At 44.1% G+C, this 20,435-nt stretch overlaps 1 protein-coding gene across 3 annotated transcripts in view; it reads left to right on the top strand.

The window, feature by feature from the left end:
* Positions 1 to 20,435, top strand: part of LOC139411089 (tetraspanin-15-like) — a 57,827-nt gene that overhangs the window by 30,688 nt on the left and 6,704 nt on the right. Inside the window, exons 1-7 of one of the 3 annotated variants that reach the window (XM_071156934.1) lie at positions 1,967 to 2,271; positions 5,065 to 5,100; positions 14,813 to 14,998; positions 15,368 to 15,442; positions 15,658 to 15,753; positions 18,581 to 18,697; positions 20,349 to 20,399. In XM_071156934.1, the coding sequence (XP_071013035.1) occupies positions 2,185 to 2,271; positions 5,065 to 5,100; positions 14,813 to 14,998; positions 15,368 to 15,442; positions 15,658 to 15,753; positions 18,581 to 18,697; positions 20,349 to 20,399 (648 nt within the window). In that variant the 5' untranslated portion in view covers positions 1,967 to 2,184. Of the gene's footprint in view, positions 1 to 1,927; positions 2,272 to 5,064; positions 5,101 to 14,812; positions 14,999 to 15,367; positions 15,443 to 15,657; positions 15,754 to 18,580; positions 18,698 to 20,348; positions 20,400 to 20,435 lie in introns of those variants that run through there. The other 2 variants (XM_071156935.1, XM_071156936.1) reach the window with 2 other exon arrangements.

Genomic DNA, 20,435 nt, shown 5'->3' on the forward strand with positions numbered 1-20,435 from the left:
TGATGATATCATTCTGCCAGGTAGACCTACTTTGCAGTCAACATTAAATTGGGAAGGTTTTGTGGAAAAGTCTTTAACATTTTCATTCAACCAGCACATGATGACTGAATTGCACATTACAAAGATTCAACCAAGACTTCGGACCAAACTTTTTCAATGTCTGGTTTGCATACCCATTGTTGCCTTAGTTAGCAATTACTGGTAGATATCATAAGTTGAAACGTCTTTCTTATCTACCCTACTGGCTACCGATGAGTTTCTCCATGAGACAGCCAGTTGAGAGCTGGGCCCTCTTGCTGCCTGATATTCCGCTGAAACTAGGCTGTGTACAGCATATACCTGCTGTTAAAAATCTATCTCAAACCCTCTCTATGACCCTGGGACACAGAGGCACAGAGAGAAACTCTCCAACCCAGCAGAACCTACCATCCCCCAGTTTCACACCTTCGGCCCTCTGTTGCTAGGGGCAATGCTTTCCTGACCTGTATCATGGTCAGACAATCATTGGCCTAGCCAGGGGCAGGGGAACCCCCAACACAATCTCTGAACTCTTCAGTTGCATTTTGGAGCCCAGGTTGAGCACAGCCTATGTAAACCCCTGGCTTCACACCAACTCATCAGTTGGACCTTTCTTCCACTAGTCTATTATCCTTCCTGTTCACTGTGTGTGTGCCTGTCTTGAGTGTGTCCATAAACGTGTGTTCTGTACATCTGTGTCTTACTGGTCATTTCCATCTTCTTACCGGGACGCTGGGACAGTTGCACCTATAATCTAAACTGGCACCTCTATCAGAGTCCACCACCAGTTGGTGGCGCTTTTTTTCACCTGCGTATAGCCCCCACTACACCACTACATACAGGTAGGTACGTTGCACCTTATCACAAATCTAAAGTCCAGGGAAAAGTGGATTGAGATGCCTGGGCGCTGTCCTTTTCTAGCAGCTGTGGTGCTGAATCAGGTCCGGGGCGCTGTCCATGGTGCTGAATGGTTGTGCTCTGGTATTAGGGCACAAGAGATTCCAACAGGCTCGTTAGATGTGTTCATTCTACCTGCGGCTTCCAATAGTGTGCAACTGCAGCCTACAATTTGGGGCGTTTCTGCATGTGGGCATTCCTGCATCTGCAGGAATCCCCCCCATCGAGCATCCCATTGGTCCTGCATGAATGCTCCCGCTAGCACAGCAGACCGGAGGCTAGGGCGACACCGTATACTAGCTATCTAGCTAGCTTGCTAGTTAGCGACACCATGTGCGAGCTTGCTAGTTAGCTAGCACAAGATTTCACCCCCGCCTCCCGCCTGCTGTGTCCCGCTAGAACAGCAGATGGGAGGTTAGAGCGACACTGTGTACTAGCTAGCTAAATAGTTAGCAACACCCTGTACTAGCTAGTGCATTAATGCCGCCTACTGTACTGATGAGTCTCCGCCTCCCGCCTGTCCTATCTTAAAAATTGACCAATATAAGTATAAAGAGGGGTTCCTGCAGATGCAGGAATGCCCACATGCTGGAATGCCCCAAATTGCAGGCAGCAATTAGACATCATTGCTTCTACACTTTAAGTTACAACAAAGATTAGTGACCTAGTAATAGCCTAGTATCCAGCTTCCACATCACGTGTGCCAAAAATATACCAACCAACAACTGATGCAACAAGGAGCAATAGCAGGGATTAATGCCAGTAACAGTGACACTTGTAGGGTAGTGACACAGACTCTTCAGTGGGCTGAGATGTGACCCATTTCCTTTAAGATGTAAAGGAAAGCAAGCATTAGTCTGGATAATGAGAGCCAGCTCATTTGTCTACTGTCTCAGCTATCGCACATGATGATACTGTAATCGAGTTTTACTGGATAATTACATATGAAATAGCTGAACGTATTTCACTACTCAGGCCCTTTAAATGACGTCGCCAAAACAGAGCGTGCATGGAACGTGGCCCGGAAGTTGCTATTGTTTGTGAGGGTACATTTAACCTGATTAAATAAGCTAAACGAAGGCGTTGACGTACTTGTGTAAAATCGAGATGTTTTGAAAATTCTATCGGATAATATAGTTAGCTAACTGTGGCTAGCTGAAATAGCTAATTAGGTCAGTGTTGGTATGCGTCTACTAGCATAGATAGCTAACGTTAGCTAAATTGGGTTCTTAGCTTGAAACTAGCTTGCTTCTTCAGCTACCAAGCAACATGCCTTCGTACAAAGCAGTGAGGAAAAGCAACCGTTTCTATTATTTCATCAAATTCACCTTAAATATCTACTCAATGCTCTTCTCGGTAAGTGTTTTAATATTGGCTTGTTGGCTTCAGGGACAAGGTTGGGGACTGGACCACAAACATGTTGGCTTGTGTGACTGTCAGAGAACCACCATCACCTTTGTTTACTACACAGCTAACGTTATATGTTACTAGCCAGCTGTCTAGCTAGCCAGTGCAACAGCTATCTAGTAGCTGCCAGGATCTTCTAAGTTGGCTAGCTAGCTAACTCTGGTGTCAAATTGCTTGCAAGAATAACAAATAATGAAAATACTGCTGTGCACACTTGTCGTTCATTTACTACACTAGGCTACACTGCTTTTGCTGCTTTGTAGTGCAGGGCGTGCCGTGCCGTGAGACTACTGTGATACAGTTAAAAGTGAAGTGGGAGATTTTCTTTGCCGACAGGAAATGGAATGCTAACTGTAGCCCATTAACACATTTGATTGTTTCAGACTATTCTAGGGCCTTCATATTGCAATATTTGGAAAGAGTAACTATCTATAGGCCTAAGCCTACCTATTACTCTACATTTGATTAAGCCTAATGAGTCTAATCAGTGTTATAGTCAAATTACCATTTAATGCAGCCTTGTGTTAATGCCTCTTCTTGGTGTTCTGAGACATGTGGGACATTTACTACAGTGTTATTACAGCTTTTCAGGGCAGGAGTGGGTTACACAGGTCTAATTCACTTAAAATCAATAACATGCTAGCATACATGACACACATACACTTATGTGTCATGTTGGCTTTAAAGTGGAACTGACAGCATTTTGTCAACATTCTTCAAATCTGTTCATATACACCCACAGGAGGATTGTGGCGTTTTTTTTTTATATTTCTGACAAGCAAGAATATAGATATGGTCATTTTCATACATTCATAGAATGTTTGGGAATGACTCATGCATTTGTGATAATGCTATAGCACTATAGAGTGGGAAAGTGTCTGTGCGTTTGGAAAATGAATAGACACTGCAGCGAACCTAATTAAAAGCTAATTAAAATATCTACACCGGCCGGTGAACCATAGCCAATCAGAGCTACAATAGGCTTATATGCAAATAAGCCAATTGCCACATGGGCCTGCCATCAATTACTTTAATCTGGACTGTGTGTTTACATGCAGTAGCAACATCAAGACTTTAGATCATTAGAAAGATTTGCCATGAGCCACAGAATACACCAGAATGGATTTCTATAAATATGTAAATACCATGGGAGTCCTCTTACATCAAATCAAATTTTATTGGTCACATACGCTTGGTTAGCAGATGTTAATGCGAGTGTATCGGAATGCTTGTGCTTCTAGTTCATTAATATCTAACAAGTATTCTAACAATTCCCCAACAACTACCTAATACACACAAATCTAAAGGGTTGAATGTGTATATGTACATATAAATATATGGATGGGCGATGGCCAAGCGACATAGGCAACGTGCAGTAGATGGTATAAAATACACTACATACATATGATATTAATAATGTAAGATATGTAAACATTATTAAAGTGTCATTATTTAAAATGGCATTGTTTAAAGTGACTAGTGATCCATTTATTAAAGTGGCCAGTGATTGGTACTCAATGTAGGCAGCAGACTCTCTGAGTTAGTGATTGCTGTTTAGCAGTCTGATGGCCTTGAGATAGAAGCTGTTTTTCAGTCTCTCGGTCCCGGCTTTGATGCACCTGTACTGACCTTGCCTTTTGGATAGTAGCGGTGTGAACAGGCAGTGGCTGGGATGGTTGTTGTCGTTGCTGATTTTTTTTGGACTTCTTGTGGCATCGGGTGCTGTAGTTGTCATGGAGGGCAGGTAGTTTGCCCCCGGTGATGCGTTGTGCAGACCGCACCACCCTCTGTAGAGCCTTACGGTTGTGGGCGGAGCAGTTGCCGTACCAGGCGGTGGTACAGCCCGACAGGATGCTCTCGATTGTGTATCTGTAAAAGTTTAAGTGCTTTTGGTGACAATCCAAATTTCTTCAGCCTCCTGAGGTTGAAGAGGCGCCGCTGCTCCTCCTTCACCACGCTGTCTGTGTGGGTGGGCCAATTCAGTTTGTGTACGCCGAGGAACTTAACTTACTACCCTCTTCACTACTGTCTCTTCGATGTGGATAGGGGGGCGCTCCCTCTGCTGTTTCCTGAAGTCCACGATCATCTCCTTTGTTTTGTTGATGTTGAGTGTGAGGTTATTTTCCTGACACCACACTCCGAGGGCCCTCACCTCCTCCCTGTAGCCCGTCTCGCCGTTGTTGGTAATCAATTCTACCACTGTAGTGTCGTCTGCAAACTTGATGATTGAGTTGGAGACGTGCATGGCCACGCAGTCGTGGGTGAACAGAGAGTACAGGAGAGGGCTCAGAACGCACCCTTGTGGGGCCCCAGTGTCAGCGGGGTGGAGATGTTGTTACCTTCCCTCACCACCTGGGGGCGGCCCGTCAGGAAGTCTGGGACCCAGTTGCACAGGGCGGGGTCGAGACTAGAGGTTGACCGATTCATCGGAATGGCCGATTAATTAGGGCCGATTTCAAGTTTTCATAACAATCGGAAATCGGTATTTTTGGATTTTATTTATTTAATTGTAATTTTTAATTAAAATGTTTTTGTTTTTTTTGACACCTTTTATTTAGGCAAGTCAGTTAAGAACATGCAACATTCTTATTTTCAATGACGGCCTAGGAACGGTGGGTTAACTGCCTTGTTCAGGTGCAGAATGACAGATTTTCACCTTGTCAGCTCTGGGATTCAATCTTGCAACCCTACGGTTAATTAGTCCAACGCTCTAACCACCTGCCTCTCATTGCACTCCACGAGGAGCCTGCCTGTTACGCGAATGCAGTAGAAGCCAAGGTAAGTTGCTAGCTAGCATTAAACTTATCTTATAAAAAACAATCAATCAATCAATCATAATCACTAGTTAACTACACATGGTTGATGATATTAATAGTTTATCTAGCGTGTCCTGCGTTGCATATAATCGATGCAACGCTGGGGGATGATTTAACTTCTCTAGGGTAGGGGCAGCATTCGGAATTTTGGATGAAAAGCATGCCCAAATTAAACAGCCTGCTACTCGGGCCCAGGAGATATGATATGCATATATATATTTGGATAGAAAACACTCTGTTTCCAAAACTGTTAAAATAGTGTCTGTGAGTATAACAGAACTGATTTGGCAGGGGAAAACCTGAGAAAAATCCATTCAGGAAGTAGTTTTTTGGGGGGGTTTTGTAGTTTTCTATTCAATGCCATTACAGTATCCATTGACTTAGGACTCAAATTGCAGTTCCTATGCCTTCCATTAGATGTCAACAGTCTTTAGAAATTGTCTTAGGCTTGTATTCTGATAAATAGAGACCAGTCTGAATGAGTGGACCCTGACGTGTTGCAGAGCTTTTTCATGTGCAATCCCGAGAGAGTGCCTTTCTTGTTTACTTTGTATATTGACAACGTTTTTGTCCAGTTGAAATATTACTGTTTCAAACGTCACTCGCTTTTAGATTTGGAGTTGTTATTCCCCTTGCGCTGCAAGGGCCGCGGCATTTGTGGAGTGATGGGTAACGATGCTTCGAGTGTGGCTGTTGTCGATGTGTTCCTGGTTCGAGCCCAGGCAGGGGTGAGGAGGGGGACGGAAGCTATACTGTTACACTGGCAATACTATAGTGCCTATAAGAACATCCAATAGTCAAAGGTGTTAGAAATACAAATCATATAGAGAGAAATAGTCCTATAAATACTATATTAACTACAACCTAAAACCTCTTACCTTTGCATATTGAAGTCTCATGTTAAAAGGAACCACCAACTTTCATATGTTCTCATGTTCTGAGCAAGGAACTTAAACGTTAGCTTTTTTACATGGCACACATTTTTCATGGCACATATGACTTTCTTCTCCAACAGTTTGTTTTTGCATTATTTAAACCAAATTGAACATGTTTCATTATTTATTTGAGGCTAAATTGATTTTATTGATGTTTTTATATTAAGTGTTAATTCAGTATAGTTGTAATTGTCATTATTACAAATAAAAAAATCGTCCCGATTAATCTGTATCGGCTTTTTTGGTCCTCCAATAATCGGTATTGGCGTTGAAAAATCATAATCGGTTGACCTCTAGTCGAGTCCCAGTGAGGACATGGCTGGGGATGCCGTCTGGGCCTGCAGCCTTGCGAGAGTTAACACTTTTAAATGTTTTACTCGCGTCGGCTGCAGTGAAGGAGAGTCCGCAGGTTTTGGTAGCGGACTGTGTCAGTGGCACTGTATTGTCCTCAAAGCAAGCAAAGAAGTTGTTTAGTCTGTCTGGGAACAAGACATCCTGGTCCGCGACGGGGCTGATTTTCTTTTTGTAATCCGTGATTGACTATAGACCCTGCCACATACCTCTTGTGTCTGAGCTGTTGAATTGCGACTCTACTTTGTCTCTATACTGACGCTTAGCTTGTTTGATTGCCTTGCGAAGGGAATAGCTACACTGTTTGTATTCGGTCATGTTTCCGGTCACCTTGCCATGATTAAAAGCAGTGGTTCGCGCTTTCAATTTCACACGAATGCTGCCATCAATCCACAGTTTCTGGTTTGGGAATGTTTTATTAGTTGCTGTGGGTACGACATCGCCGATGCATTTGCTAATTAACTCACTCATTGAATCAGCGTATTCGTCAATGTTGTTGTTTGACGCAATGCGGAACATATCCCAGTCCACATGATCGAAGCAATCTTGAAGCGTGGAATTTGATTGGTCGGACCAGCATTGAACAGACCTGAGCGCAGGAGCTTCCTGTTTTAGTTTCTGTCTATAGGCTTGAAGCAACAAAATGGAGTTGTTGTCAGCTTTTCCGAATGTAGGGCGGGGGAGGGCCTTATATGCATCGCGGAAGTTAGAATAACTATGATCCAGGGTTTTACCAGCCCTGGTTGCACAATCGATATGCTGATAGAATTTAGTGAGTCTTGTTTTCAGATTAGCCTTGTTAAAATCCCCTGCTACAATGAATGCAGCCTCAGGATATGTGGTTTCCAGTTTACATAGAGTCAAATGAAATTCGTTCAGGGCCATCAATGTGTCTGCTTGGGGGGGAATATAGGCGGCTGTGATTATAATCGAAGAGAATTCTCTTGGTAGATAATGCGGTCGACATTTGATTGTGAGGAATTCCAATTCAGGTGAACAGAAGGACTTGAGTTCCTGTATGTTGTTATGGTGGCAGGATCATGTTGTGGGGGTGCTTTGCTGCCGGAGGGACTGGTGCACTTCACAAAATACATGGCATATTGAGGAAGGGAAATGATGTGGATATTTTGAAGCAACATCTCAAGACATCAGTCAGGAAGTTAAAGCTTGGTCGCAAATGGGTCTTCCAAATGGACAATGACCCCAAGCATACTTCCAAAGTTGTGGCAAAATGGCTTAAGGACAACAAAGTCAAGGTATTGGAGTGGCCATCACAAAGCCCTGGCCTCAATCCTATAGAAAATTTGTGGGCAGAACTGAAAAAGCATGTGCGAGGAAGGAGGCCTTCAAACCTGACTCAGTTACACCAGCTCTGTCAGGAGGAAAGAGACAAAATGCACCCAACTTATTGTGGGAAGCTTGTGGATGGCTATCCGAAACGTTTGACCCAAGTTAAACAATTTAAAGGCAACGCTACCAAATACTAATTGAGTGTATGTAAACGTCTGACCCACTGGGAATGTGATGAAATAAATAAAAGCTGAAATGAATCATTCTCTCGACTATTATTTTGACATTTCACTTTCTTAAAATAAAGTGGTGATCCTAAGACAGGGAAATTTTACTAGGATTAAACGTCATGAATTGTGAAAAACTAAATTTAAATATATTTGGCTAAGGTGTATGTAAATTTCCGACTGGATGGCAGGAAGCATGGCCCCAGTGATGTACCGGGCCGTACGCACTACCCTCTAGCGCTTCTTTTCAGTCTCCTGAGGGGAAAAAGGTTTGGCGTCACAACTGTCTTGGTGTGTTTAGACTATGATAGTTCGTTGGTGATGTGGACACCAAGGAACTTGAATCTCTCGACCCGCAACGCTATAGCCCTATAAATCACATTGGCTACACCTGGCCTGTCTGCAATGAACTTGAAACATTGTATTAAATTGGGCCTGGCCAAAAGCATGCGCTAGCAAGCTTGAGACATTGTATAAAGTATTCTGGGCCCTCAGTTTCCCACGCCAGTGAGCTCGGGACAGACGCAGCTGTAGGCTATTTGCGCAAGGGATAATAAGCAGTACTTCACTTGGGCAGGAGCCCACCGAAGCTGACTACGAGCACCTCACATTTTCTACTGCTTGAGCTCCTGTTCCTCTTATGGAATATTAGATCAAAAGTATTGTGGAGCTCCTGCACCTAAATATAAACAGTACCAGCACTCACAATGAGTACTGGAACCTATTTCAATCAAAGTCAAGCACTGATAAGAGGTAGGCCTATTTTATGATGTTTCTACTGGATCAGAGCATGCCAGTTGAAATAGTGCATCCCGAATAGCTTGAGGAAGTAAACAATGTACCAGGTTGGCTGTGATTTGCAACCTGATAGCAATATTTGTTGGACTACCAAGACGTACTGTATATTGGTGAATTATATTAATCATGCATTGAACTGCATCTATCTATTCAGCCAAAAAAGCCTTACTCTACTTCTTACATTTACTTTACGGCTACTTTTGACAAGGGTCCATATGGCTGTGTTCAGTATGGGCCCTGGTCAAAAGTACTGCACTATATCAGGAATAAGGTGCCATTTCGGAAGCAACTGGTGTGTTGAGATGTATTTTGAGTCTCTTGAGACCAAGGCCTTGAGTGAGAGCAGTGGTCCTGAGAGGGATCAACTGTACACTCTGCTCGGTCTCTGCAGGTGATGCAATATTAACTATAACAGTCTCTACGGTCATCTCACCACCAGGCAGAGAGGAGTGATGCAGCCAGTAACTGTATATATGAATGGACAAAGCCATCGTTCACGTGACACTGTTCATTCCTATGTGAAGACTCAATAGCGCATTGAAGCCAAATGAAGTTGGTTAAGATAGAGACATAACATGCCCAGTTTAAGCTACTCCAGGAAGTGACATTGAAGGCTAGCTCAGTGCTGCGCCCTCTCACTGAGAGGCAAGTGTCTTCACTGACATTTTCAACCTCCCCCTGTCCGAGTCTGTAATGCCAACATGTTTTAAGCAGATCACCATAGTGCCGGTGCCCAAGAACACCAAGGTAACCTGCCTAAATGACTACCGACCCGTAGCACTCACGTCTGTAGCCATGAAGTGCTTTGAAAGGCTGGTCATGGCTCACAATCAACACCATTATCCTAGAAACCCTAGACCCACTCCAATTTGCATACTGCCCCAACAGATCCACAGATGATGCAATCTCTATTGCATTCTACACTGCCCTTTCCCATATGGACAAAAGGAACACCTATGTGAGAATGCTACTCATAGACTGCAGCTCAGCGTTCAACACCATAGTGCCCTCAAAGCTCATCAATAAGCTAAGGACCCTGGGACTAAACACCTCCCTCTGCAACTGGATCCTGGACTTCCTGACGGGCCGTCCCCAGGCAGTAAGGATGGGTAACAACACATCCGCCACGCTGATCCTCAACACAGGGGCCCCTCAGTGGTGCGTGCTCAGTCCCCTCCTGTACTCCTGTTCACTCATGACTGCACGACTCCAACACCATCATTCAATTTGCCGATGACACAACAGTGATCAGCGACGTCGCCTGAACAGCGACGAGACAGCCTATAGGAAGGAGGTCAGAGACCTGGCCGTGAGGTGCTAGGACAACAACCTCTTCCCTCAACGTGATCAAGACAAAGGAGATGATTGTAGACTACAGGAAAAAGAGGACCGAGCACACCCCCATTCTCATCGACGGAGCTGCAGTGGAGCAGGTTGAGAGCTTCAAGTTCCTTGGTGTCCACATCAACAACAAACTATCATGGTCCATGCACACCAAGACAGTCGTGAAGAGGGCATGACAAAACCTTTTCTCCCTCAGGAGACTGAAAAGATTTGGCATGGGTCCTCAGATCCAGGTGCTACAGCTGCACCGTCAAGAGCATCCTGACTGGTTGCATCACTGCTTGGTATGGCAACGGCTCGGCCTCCGACTGCAAGGCACTACAGAGGGTGGTGCGAACGGGCCAAGACATCACTGGGGCCAAGCTTCCTGCCATCCAGGAACTCTATACCAGGTGGTGTCAGTGGAAGGCGCTAAAAATTGTCAGACTCCAGCCACCCTAGTCATAGACTATTCTCTCTGCTACCGCACGGCAAGCGATACCGGAGTTCCAAGTCTAGGTCCAAGAGGCTTCTAAACAGCTTCTGCCTCCAAGCCATAAGACTCCTGAACATCTAGTCACACCCCCCCCCCCCCCACTGCTACTCTCTGTTGTCATCTATGCATAGTCACTTTAATATCTCTTCCTACATGTACATACTACCTCAACTAACCGGTGCCCCCGTACATTGATTCTGTATCGGTATCCCCCCTGTATATAGTCTTGCTATTGTAATTTTACTGCTGCTCTTTAATTGCTTGCTACTTTTATCTCTTCTTCTTATCCATATTTATTTGGAACTGCATTGTTGGTTAGGTGCTCGTAAGTAAGCATTTCACTGTAAGGTCTACCTACACCCGTTCTATTCGGCGCATGTGACTAATAACATTTGATTTGAACTCAAGTTGAAGGCCACCGGGGAACTGCAGGCTGAATTAGCAACTCAATTATCCTCATAACTTCTTCTTTGTGCCATTTTTTTTAAACAATTGGTTCAAGGACATACATCTGGTGTAATTAGAAGAAGTTACTGGTACCACGATTGTCTTTGAATTTTGTATTTATTTACTCAAATTGACCATGAAGATTGCCATTTTTCCATTCACTATAATAGAGGGGGGGGTCATGTTTTCTGCTAACAGTCGTTTCCCCCTGCATGCAGCTGAAAGAGAGGATGAAGGGAACTGGGGGAAGATTGTATGAGATATGGATGAGTGACTTTGGCCATGACTTTCAAGTGGTTTTCTTGGGTAGTGAGTAGTGACTCAGTGTTTAGGCATATGGTGACGTCTTTATACATTTATATGTGTGCCTATGGGAAAATCGCCAATATCTGACTCACCGTAGACAACCTTTGAGTGCCATTGAATAATTCCATTTTTTTTGTGTGTGTTCTTATGTAGTTATTAACCTAGGTGTTGGTGCGCTGCCTGGCAAGTGTTGAGACTAGAATGTCTAGTATAGGCTAGTGCTCTCTGACACTTTGTTTGTTGTTGTCATATTTGAATTGCAAACCCTATCCTAGGCTAATGGATGAGTCAGACAATTTTGATAGTGAGTATTTTACTCATCCATTTACTTTATCAGTTAAATGTAACCATGCCCCTTCCATCACTCTCTCTTTCCACCACCATTTTTTGTGAATACTCGTCTTCCTGGAATCAATCAGTGGGTATAATGAATCCCTCTCTCTCTCTCTCTCTCTCTCTCTCTCTCTCTCTCTGCTTTCACACCCTCTCTCTCAATCCATGACTCACTCCATGACTCTCCTTCTAACCTCAAAGGAAATTGCATTCGTTTTCATGTTCAATTTGCACACTCTTTTCTCTCACTCTCAAACTGTAACACCGCATTTCCACTGAGGATTTACCCCGGTGTTTTACCCAAAAGGCTCAGACTTTTCTGTTTCCATCTATGCAGGCCGGCACCCATGTCTCACTTGGCCATGGCTCCGGCGGACCTACTCGAATGTGGAGACTATTCTCATTGGCCAACATTTAAGGAGTGGCAGCCCGACGAGATTGCAATTGACATAATATGTACATAAACTTTTCAAATTATATTACATCCTTGCCTTACCTTTCATTGTGACTGACAAGTGACATTCTTGCTCTGCAAATTGCAAGACCGTAACACAGCTAGCCAGCTAACTGTGCTAGCTAGTAACGTTAGCATATCAAAGATGAATATAAAATCTATAACCCCTCCAATATAAATAGAAACGTACATTTTTTACTTATTCAAGTTATTTTTTTAAACATAGTAGGCTTCATTCGAACATTACCTTCGAATTCAGGTGATAAGGAGCCAAGGCAAGGCACAGCCCATGTTACTTTTCAGCTGGCATTTACATAACAATGGCTAACTTGAACACCTTCTCACAAACCAAAAGTCTTGAATGACGTGCAGGTTGTTGGTTCTGCTCACCACAAGTCTTTAGTGTCACACTCCTGACGGAAACACAATAACACTAGACCTACTTTAACATAAAACACTGGCGGCCCACTGGTCTGGGGGTGAGTCTCAATGGGAAAAGCACCATTAGTGACTTCATTTGCGTGGATTTTTATTTTATCTCCTTCTTTCCAGTCTTTCTTACTTCTCCTTTCTTCCTCTCACCTTCCTTTCAGCTCCCACTCTTCCGTGTTGAGATTTAGTGCCTTGGCTTGTGTTCCTCCCAGAGCGTCCCTGGCCCACAGCCAGCCATGCAGGGGCTCTCGTAGTTAATTAATGCTGTTTCTTCCCCTTGTCTCTTCAATCTGTTTAATGTAATTTCACACACAGTTTCTGCGGGAATCCGTATGATGTGCGTGCATAAGGTTGTGTGTGTGTAGGTTTTTTTTGGGGGGGGGGAGGAGAGAGTCAGGCAACTAATCCTTTAAGAGTGTGTACCCTATTTGCATAGCTTCTTATCCGTCTGAGGTTTGGTCATTTTAGGATATTTGTCTCTCGGTCTCAGTGTGTAGCCTACTTTTCAGTCCACTTCGGCTACACGACAGTGGGAGACAGAATAAATAAGAAAGGAACTCTGCTGTAAGAGACTTGAATTAGGCCTATAGCGTTGAAAAAAAGAGCCTTTAATACATTTTCCGATGTTGGGCGGGGTGGTGGTGGCTGTCCGTAGTGAATGGACTAAAGTAGGTAAAGAGCGAAGAGGCTTGCTCTCTTAGTGCAGAGTGCCTTTCTCTGTAATTGAGAATCAATAGGTAGGCCTAGGTGGTGGCAATTGTTGGTTGTTTTTCTTTTCTTTTTTTTGCGAGCGTTGCAGAAAGAATGAACTATCATTGAGTCAAAACTTGTGTTCCGAATGGCACCCTATTCCCTATGTTGCGTTTTTATAGTTCCTTTTAATTCATTATAAAGGGAATGGGGTGCCATTTGGGATGTTACCTAAGTGAACTAGCAGCCCACCCTGCCCAGGTTTTGAAAGCTCCCAAATGGCACTCTAGAAGCTAGTCAAGTGGGTTGTTTTATACTAACGAGGGTGATGTCGCAGCAAGACAGGAGCTAGGCCCACCATTTTCTGTCCTCTCCTGTCTCCGTCATCTTCTGTTCCCTATTTGCTAACTTTATTTTGGGCAGCGGGGTGTGCGTAGGAGCACTAGGGTCTTTAGGCTCTGGTCAAAAGTAGTGCACTATTGGGAATAGGGTACCATTTGGGGCTCATTGATGCTCTTTTAAAGATGTCCTTGTTATTTGAAATCGGCTATGGGTATACAATCCAATCCACGGTAGCTTTGAACATAACAGTTGGTGCTGAGCAATTAGTGCTTTTTGTGGTTGGTTTAATTTTTTACATTAAATGCTCTATGAATTATGTGGGTTTAATTATGTAACAGCAGAATAAAACAATGGATAAAAGTCCCATGAAGGCAGTGACTACCCATTACTGCTTATCACTTATTAACCATGATTTATTCACATTACTTTAATAAAATGTGTTTTATTTGAGGACATTATTATTTAATTCCAAGTCCTCATCTCTCTGCTATGCTGTCTGACAAAATCAGCATTTTTGTAGTTCTTCCAAGTAAATAAGGCATACTTTTATGACTGCTGAATACCAACTATCAATCACTTTGATCATGTATTTTCAGGTAGGGATACCTCGCGAAGAAACAGCTGTCCATCCCTCTCGATCGTGCGTTACTTATTCTTTTTGTGTCGTGTCTGCTCCACACAGAACGGACAAGTAGACAGACGCACGATGGATTATAAACTATTTAGAATATTAGCCTGTTGGAAACTCGCTACTACATCGCACAGTTCGGGCGTGATTGGATTTATCTCTACAGAAACTGCGCATCCAGCTCACAGGGAAAAAAACAACTACATGGAATTCAAATAATTGAACTGACGTTGGTCAAACACATCAAAAATGAAAATTAAGACATTTTGGTTAATCGCTCAGCACTAATGGCAAAAGCATTTAATGTTCCTCGCTTGGTTAGGCTATGCTCGCTGCTGTCATAAAATCCTGTTATTTGCAGTGATGCTAATTCATAAAGATGGCACTCTGCAGCGTTCTGACCTTCTCACCCCAACCCGCTCTCCCTCTCTCTCATCTCCTTTCTCTCCCCTACTGCCCTCTCTCTCCTCCCTATCTCTCTCTGTCTTCCTCCTTTCTCCCTGCCTTACCCCTCTTCTCTTACGACTCCCATCTCACTGGTCTCGCCGCTTCTACCCCCACCCACCCTCTCTCTTCCTTCCCCTCTCTCCCTGCCTCCCCTACCCCCTCTCCCCTCCTACAGCTCCTGGGCCTGTGTGTGCTGTGCGTGGGGGTGTACGCAGAGGTGGAGCGCCAGAATAACCGTACCCTGGAGGGGGTGTTCCTGGCCCCCGCTGTGGTGCTCATCCTGCTGGGCCTGGTGATGTTCACCGTCTCCCTGGTGGGCATGGTGGGCTCCCTCAGGGACAACAAGACCCTGCTACACATGGTGAGAGCGGGTAGGGATGGAGCGGTGGGGAGGAGAGGGAGAAAGGGAGGGAGGAGAAAGGAGATCCTGCTACACATGGTTAGAGAGGGGAGCGGGAGGAGGAAAGGAGAGGCAGATGAGAGCGGGAGGAAAGGAGGGAGGGGAAAGGTATGTAGGCGGAAGTACATGGTGAGATTAAAGGGATTGGGATGGAGGGGTAGATGAGAGAGGGAGGTCATGGAGAAGAGTAGGTAACTCCCCCTCCCCTTCAAAGGGCTTTATTGACATGGGAAACATATGTTTACATTGCCAAAGAAAATGGAATAGACAATAACCTAAAGGGAAATAAACAAGGGGAATTAACATCTCTTTTTCTCTCCTCTCCACCAGTTCTTGTGTGTTCTGTGTGTCCTACTGTTCCTGCAAGTTGTGGCTCTCATCGTTGCACTCATCTTTGAGAAGAAGGCCAGTTCTCTAATTTCTGGCACCTACACACATGCATGCACGCACATGTCATCTGTATCATGTTCACATGGTACAGCGGTGTCCCCTCTGGCATAGCCTCCAGCCACGAAAATATCACATCACAGCAGCATTCAATGTGATGGATGATGACTTCCATCGCTCATCATCCCCACCCCTCTCTCTTTACTCTTCCTCCTCTCTCGTTCTCCCTGTAGACATCAGCCTTGTTCCAAAGCAGCATACGAGAGGGAATTAAACACTATTACGGTGATCTGGACTTCAAAAACATCTTGGACTTTGTGCAACAGAAGGTAAGGGAGGACTCGCTTTACATTAACGGAAGCAACAGACAGGATATAGTGATGTAGGTCTGGGTGTGTGTGTGTGTGTGTGTTGAATGTAGGATACACTGAGATGGATAGAGTATGATTGATTGAAAAAACAACAGACTGAACCCATTATATATCATTATTAAATCCTCCCCCACTACACACACACTAGCCTTTTGAGAGGTTGGCTAATTTTGGAATTTTATCTCTGCCATTCATCCTGGTTAATTAATTAACCAGACCACACATATATATTTATTTATTTAACCTTTATTTAACTAGGCAACTAGACATTTAACTAGGCAACTAATAAGCCTCACTGCTGTAGGCATTCAATCCTTTCATTGGCCAACCATTGTTCCCACCTCTCAAAGCTTTAATTTCCACCTGTGTAACACTATTCTCTACACAGTCTGCTACTTTCGACAGAGCCATATGATTCCTGGTCAAAAGTAGTGCTCTATATAGGGAATAGGGTGTCATTTGGGAAACAGATGTTGTCATTTGCACACCTACTAGAGTGCCTCGATCTCAATCAGCAGTGGAGTACAAAGCTTTTGAGCCCCACAAAGAGAACCAAAACAATAACAAGCTGCTGCTGCCACTATAATACCAAAAGATACCAAAAGCGTTGACCTGCTGTCGTTTCTCTACTTTTCTCTCTACGCTGATATCAACATGCTAGGTTATCCATCTGATTTCCTACAGCCTGCACGAGTTTAAAGTGTAGTCTTTATTTGAGTGTCAAAAGTCCCGGTTTACCTGGGGCCCTCGCTCCCTATCTGGCAATCTCGATATCGATTTGCTGGGGGAAATGGGTTGTGAGATTAAAGTCAATGAATGAAGCCAGCCCTGCTCTGGGTTGAAAGGATAAAGATTGGGTGCTTTCCAAATGGCTATTATCTGCAGTTGAAGTCCGATGTTTACATACACTTAGGTTGGAGTCATTAAAACTAGTTTTTAAACCACTCCACAAATTTCTTGTTAACAAACTATATGGTTTTGGCAAGTCAGTTAGGACATCTACTTTGTGCATGACACAAGTCATTTTTCCAACAATTATTTCACTTATAATTCACTCTATAACAATTCCAGTGGGTCAGAAGTTTACATACACTAAGTTGACTGTGCCTTTAAACAGCTTGGAAAATTCCAGAAAATTGTGTCATGGCTTCTGATAGGCTAATTTACATAATTTGAGTCAATTGTGTTCCCGTGGATGTATTTCAAGACATACCTTCAAACTCTGTGCCTCTTTGATTTTCACATGATGTCAAGAAAAATAAATTGGCAGAGACCTCAGAAAAAATATTGTAGCCCTCCACAAGTCTGGTTCATCCTTGGGAGCAATTTCCAAATGCCTGAAGGTACCACGTTCTTCTGTACAAACAATAGTACGCAAGTATAAACACCATGGGACCACGCAGCCGTTATACCGCTCAGGAAGGAGATGCATTCTGTCTCCTAGAGATGAACGTACTTTGGTGCGAAAAGTACAAATCAATCCCAGAACAACAGCAAAGGACCTTGTGAAGATGCTGGAGGAAACCGGTACAAAAGTATCTATATCCACAGTAAAACAAGTCCTATATCGACATAACCTGAAATGCCACTCAGCAAGGAAGAAGCCACTGCTCCAAAACCGCCATAAAAAAGCCAGACTACGGTTTGCAACTGCACATGCGGACAAAGATCGTACTTTTTGGAAATGTCCTCTGGTCTGATAAGAAAGGGGAGGCTTGCAAGCCGAAGAACACCATCCCAACCGTGAAGCATGGGGGTGGCAGCATCATGTTGTGGGGTGCTTTGCTGCCGGAGGGACTGGTGCACTTCACAAAATAGATGGCATCATGAGGTGGGAAAATTATATGGAAATATTGAAGCAACTTCTCAAGACATCAGCCAGGAAGTTAAAGCTTGGTCGCAAATGGGTCTTCCAAATGGACAATGACCCCAAGCATACTTCCAAAGTTGTGGCAAAATGGCTTAAGGACAACAAAGTCAAGGTATTGGAGTGGCCGTCACAAAGCCCTGACCTCAATCCTATAGAAAATGTATGGGCAGAACTGAAAAAGCGTGTGCGAGCAAGGAGGCCGACAAACCTGACTCGGCTACTCCAGCTCTGCCAGGAGGAATGGGCCAAAATTCACCCAACTTATTGTGGGAAGCTTGTGGAAGGCTACCTGAAACATTTGACCCAAATTAAACAATTTAAAGACAATGCTATTAAATACCAATTGAGTGTATGTAAACTTCTGACCCACTGGGAATGTGATGAAAGAAATAAAAGCTTAAATAAATAATTTTCTCTTCTAGTATTCTGAAATTTCACATTCATAAAATAAAGTGGTGATCCTAACTGACAGGGAATATTTACTAGGATTAAATGTCAAGGAATTGTGAAAAATGTAGTTTTAAATGTATTTGACCTAGGTGTATGTAAACTTCCGACTTCAACTGTATGTGTGTGTGTGTGCACGTGTGTTATGTGAGTTAACTTACGACTTCAACTGTCTATAATCTATAAAATACCCTGTTAGGCTCTGGTCTAAAGTAGTGCACCATAGAGGGAATAGGGTGCCATTTGGTACTGAGGCAGAGTAGAGAATGTCCTCAGGGCTCCAGTCCAAGGTGACAGGGAGGTTCTGACCTGAGCAGGGAAGCAGTCACTCACTGGGGTTGTTCCCCCCCCCCCCCCCCTGACTTCATTAAGATACCTGCTGCCTGTGTTTGGTGCTGTTTCTCTCCCTCTCTCTCCCCTCGTTCTCTCTCTGTATCTCTCTTTTTCTCTGTTTCTTTTCCTCTCCAGTTCTCTTGTTGTGGTGGGGACGAGTACAAGGACTGGGGTGTCAATCAATACCATTTCTGCAATGGCACCGGGCCGCTGGCCTGTGGCGTTCCTTATACATGTTGTGTCCGCCACAAGGTGAATGCTGTCGTCGTCCACACACAAACAGTCATTTTTTTAAACATCCGCTGGCACCATTCTCCAGCTCCTCTGCCTGTCACCTGTTATCTAGACAGTTGTGTGTGTGTGTGTGTGTGTGTGTGTGTGTGTGTGTGTGTGTGTGTGTGTGTGTGTGTGTGTGTGTGTGTGTGTGTGTGTGTGTGTGTGTGTGTGTGTGTGTGTGTGTGTGTGTGTGTGTGTGTGTGTGTGTGTGTGTGTGTGTGTGTCAGGTAGGAACTGATAACACACTGAGAGGAGCCTGGTCAATACATTTGATTATTATTATTTCTTATTTTTATTTTATTTAACCAGGCAAGTCAGTTAAGAACAAATGGTTATTTACAATGACGGCCTACACTGGCCAAACCCGGACGACGCTGGGCCAATTGTGCGCCGCCCTATGGGACTCCCAATCACGGCCGGTTGTGATATAGCCTGGATTCAAACCAGTGTGTCTGTAGTGACGCTTCAAGCACTGAGATGCAGTGCCTTAGACCGCTGCGCCACTCGGTAGCCCACATAAACCTTAGCCAATATTATACCTGCCCTCCCTATCAGCCGCTCACATGTCTCTCTGGATCTCATTTAGTGCTCCTCCAGACCCACACACAGACCCACTGAGCACACTGAGCACACTGAGCCTTGCAGAGGTAGTGAGAAGCATCAGTGGCCTGTAGCAATAAGGGGTCCTCATTTATTTTAAACAAAGATCAGTTCTTGGAAACTGAAGAAGTCTCTAAACCCCAAAGCAATACTCTACTCTCTTCCCATTTAATCAGATACTAAGACAATGTTATTTGTAAAGCTGATCTTCACACACAGATGAAATGGGGGGGTGAATGTCATTCTACCACATGGAATCACAAACCCATCAGGGAGACCTTTCCTTGTGCTTCGATGAGTAAGCTAACCAGCGCTACTGTTCATCTTTGGTGTTTTACGTGCACAGGTCAGATATTGTGAGAGCAAAATTGAGAGACAAAGCCATATAGCCCTCTAGTCATGAGTTGAGTGAGTGACTGGAGGGATCCATGTTCTGCTCTCAGTACAGCCCCTCTCCACCTGCCTCTCATTCCCGGCCTCATGCTGCATTACTAGGCAATTAACGCTGGTTGAATTGGTTACAGTGAAATGTGTGGAGTCACTCAGGCACAGGAAGAGACCCCGAGACCTTGGCGTCAGTTGAGGGAGTGGGAGATAATTAAATCCATTTACTGAACTCATGATTCATTTTCTCTCTCCCTGTCTAACTCACCCTCTCGCTATCTCTCTCTTGTTCCTTTATCACTTCATCTTTTTCTCTCTCTCTCTCGCGCTCTCTCGCTCTCTCGCTCTCGCTCTCTTTCTCTCTCGTCTGTTTGTCTTTCTTCTCTCTTCTTCTTTGCCTCTTCCTCTGGTCTGTACCCACACAGGGTAACTCCAAAGCACCACAGTTATAAACTGAATAAGGAATGTCCCGCTCTCTGCTATGTGCTCCACAACATGTGTCTGTCGGTGTCCGACGTGCATAAATGTACTTTTTAACAACAAGCATACTTACTTGACTTCAAAAAACAAAACAAATAATTGTTAGTTATTTGCACATGACTCATCTTCATAATCATACTCTCTCCCTGTCTCATTTTCCCAGGTGGGAGAGGTTGTCAACACTCTTTGTGGTTACAAGACTCTCAGCCAGCAGGTAAGGGGTTATATCCCAGTTCTAATAGGCTGTGAA

The sequence above is a fragment of the Oncorhynchus clarkii genome, chromosome 6, assembly GCF_045791955.1.
Source record: "Oncorhynchus clarkii lewisi isolate Uvic-CL-2024 chromosome 6, UVic_Ocla_1.0, whole genome shotgun sequence".
Lineage (NCBI taxonomy): Eukaryota > Metazoa > Chordata > Actinopteri > Salmoniformes > Salmonidae > Oncorhynchus > Oncorhynchus clarkii.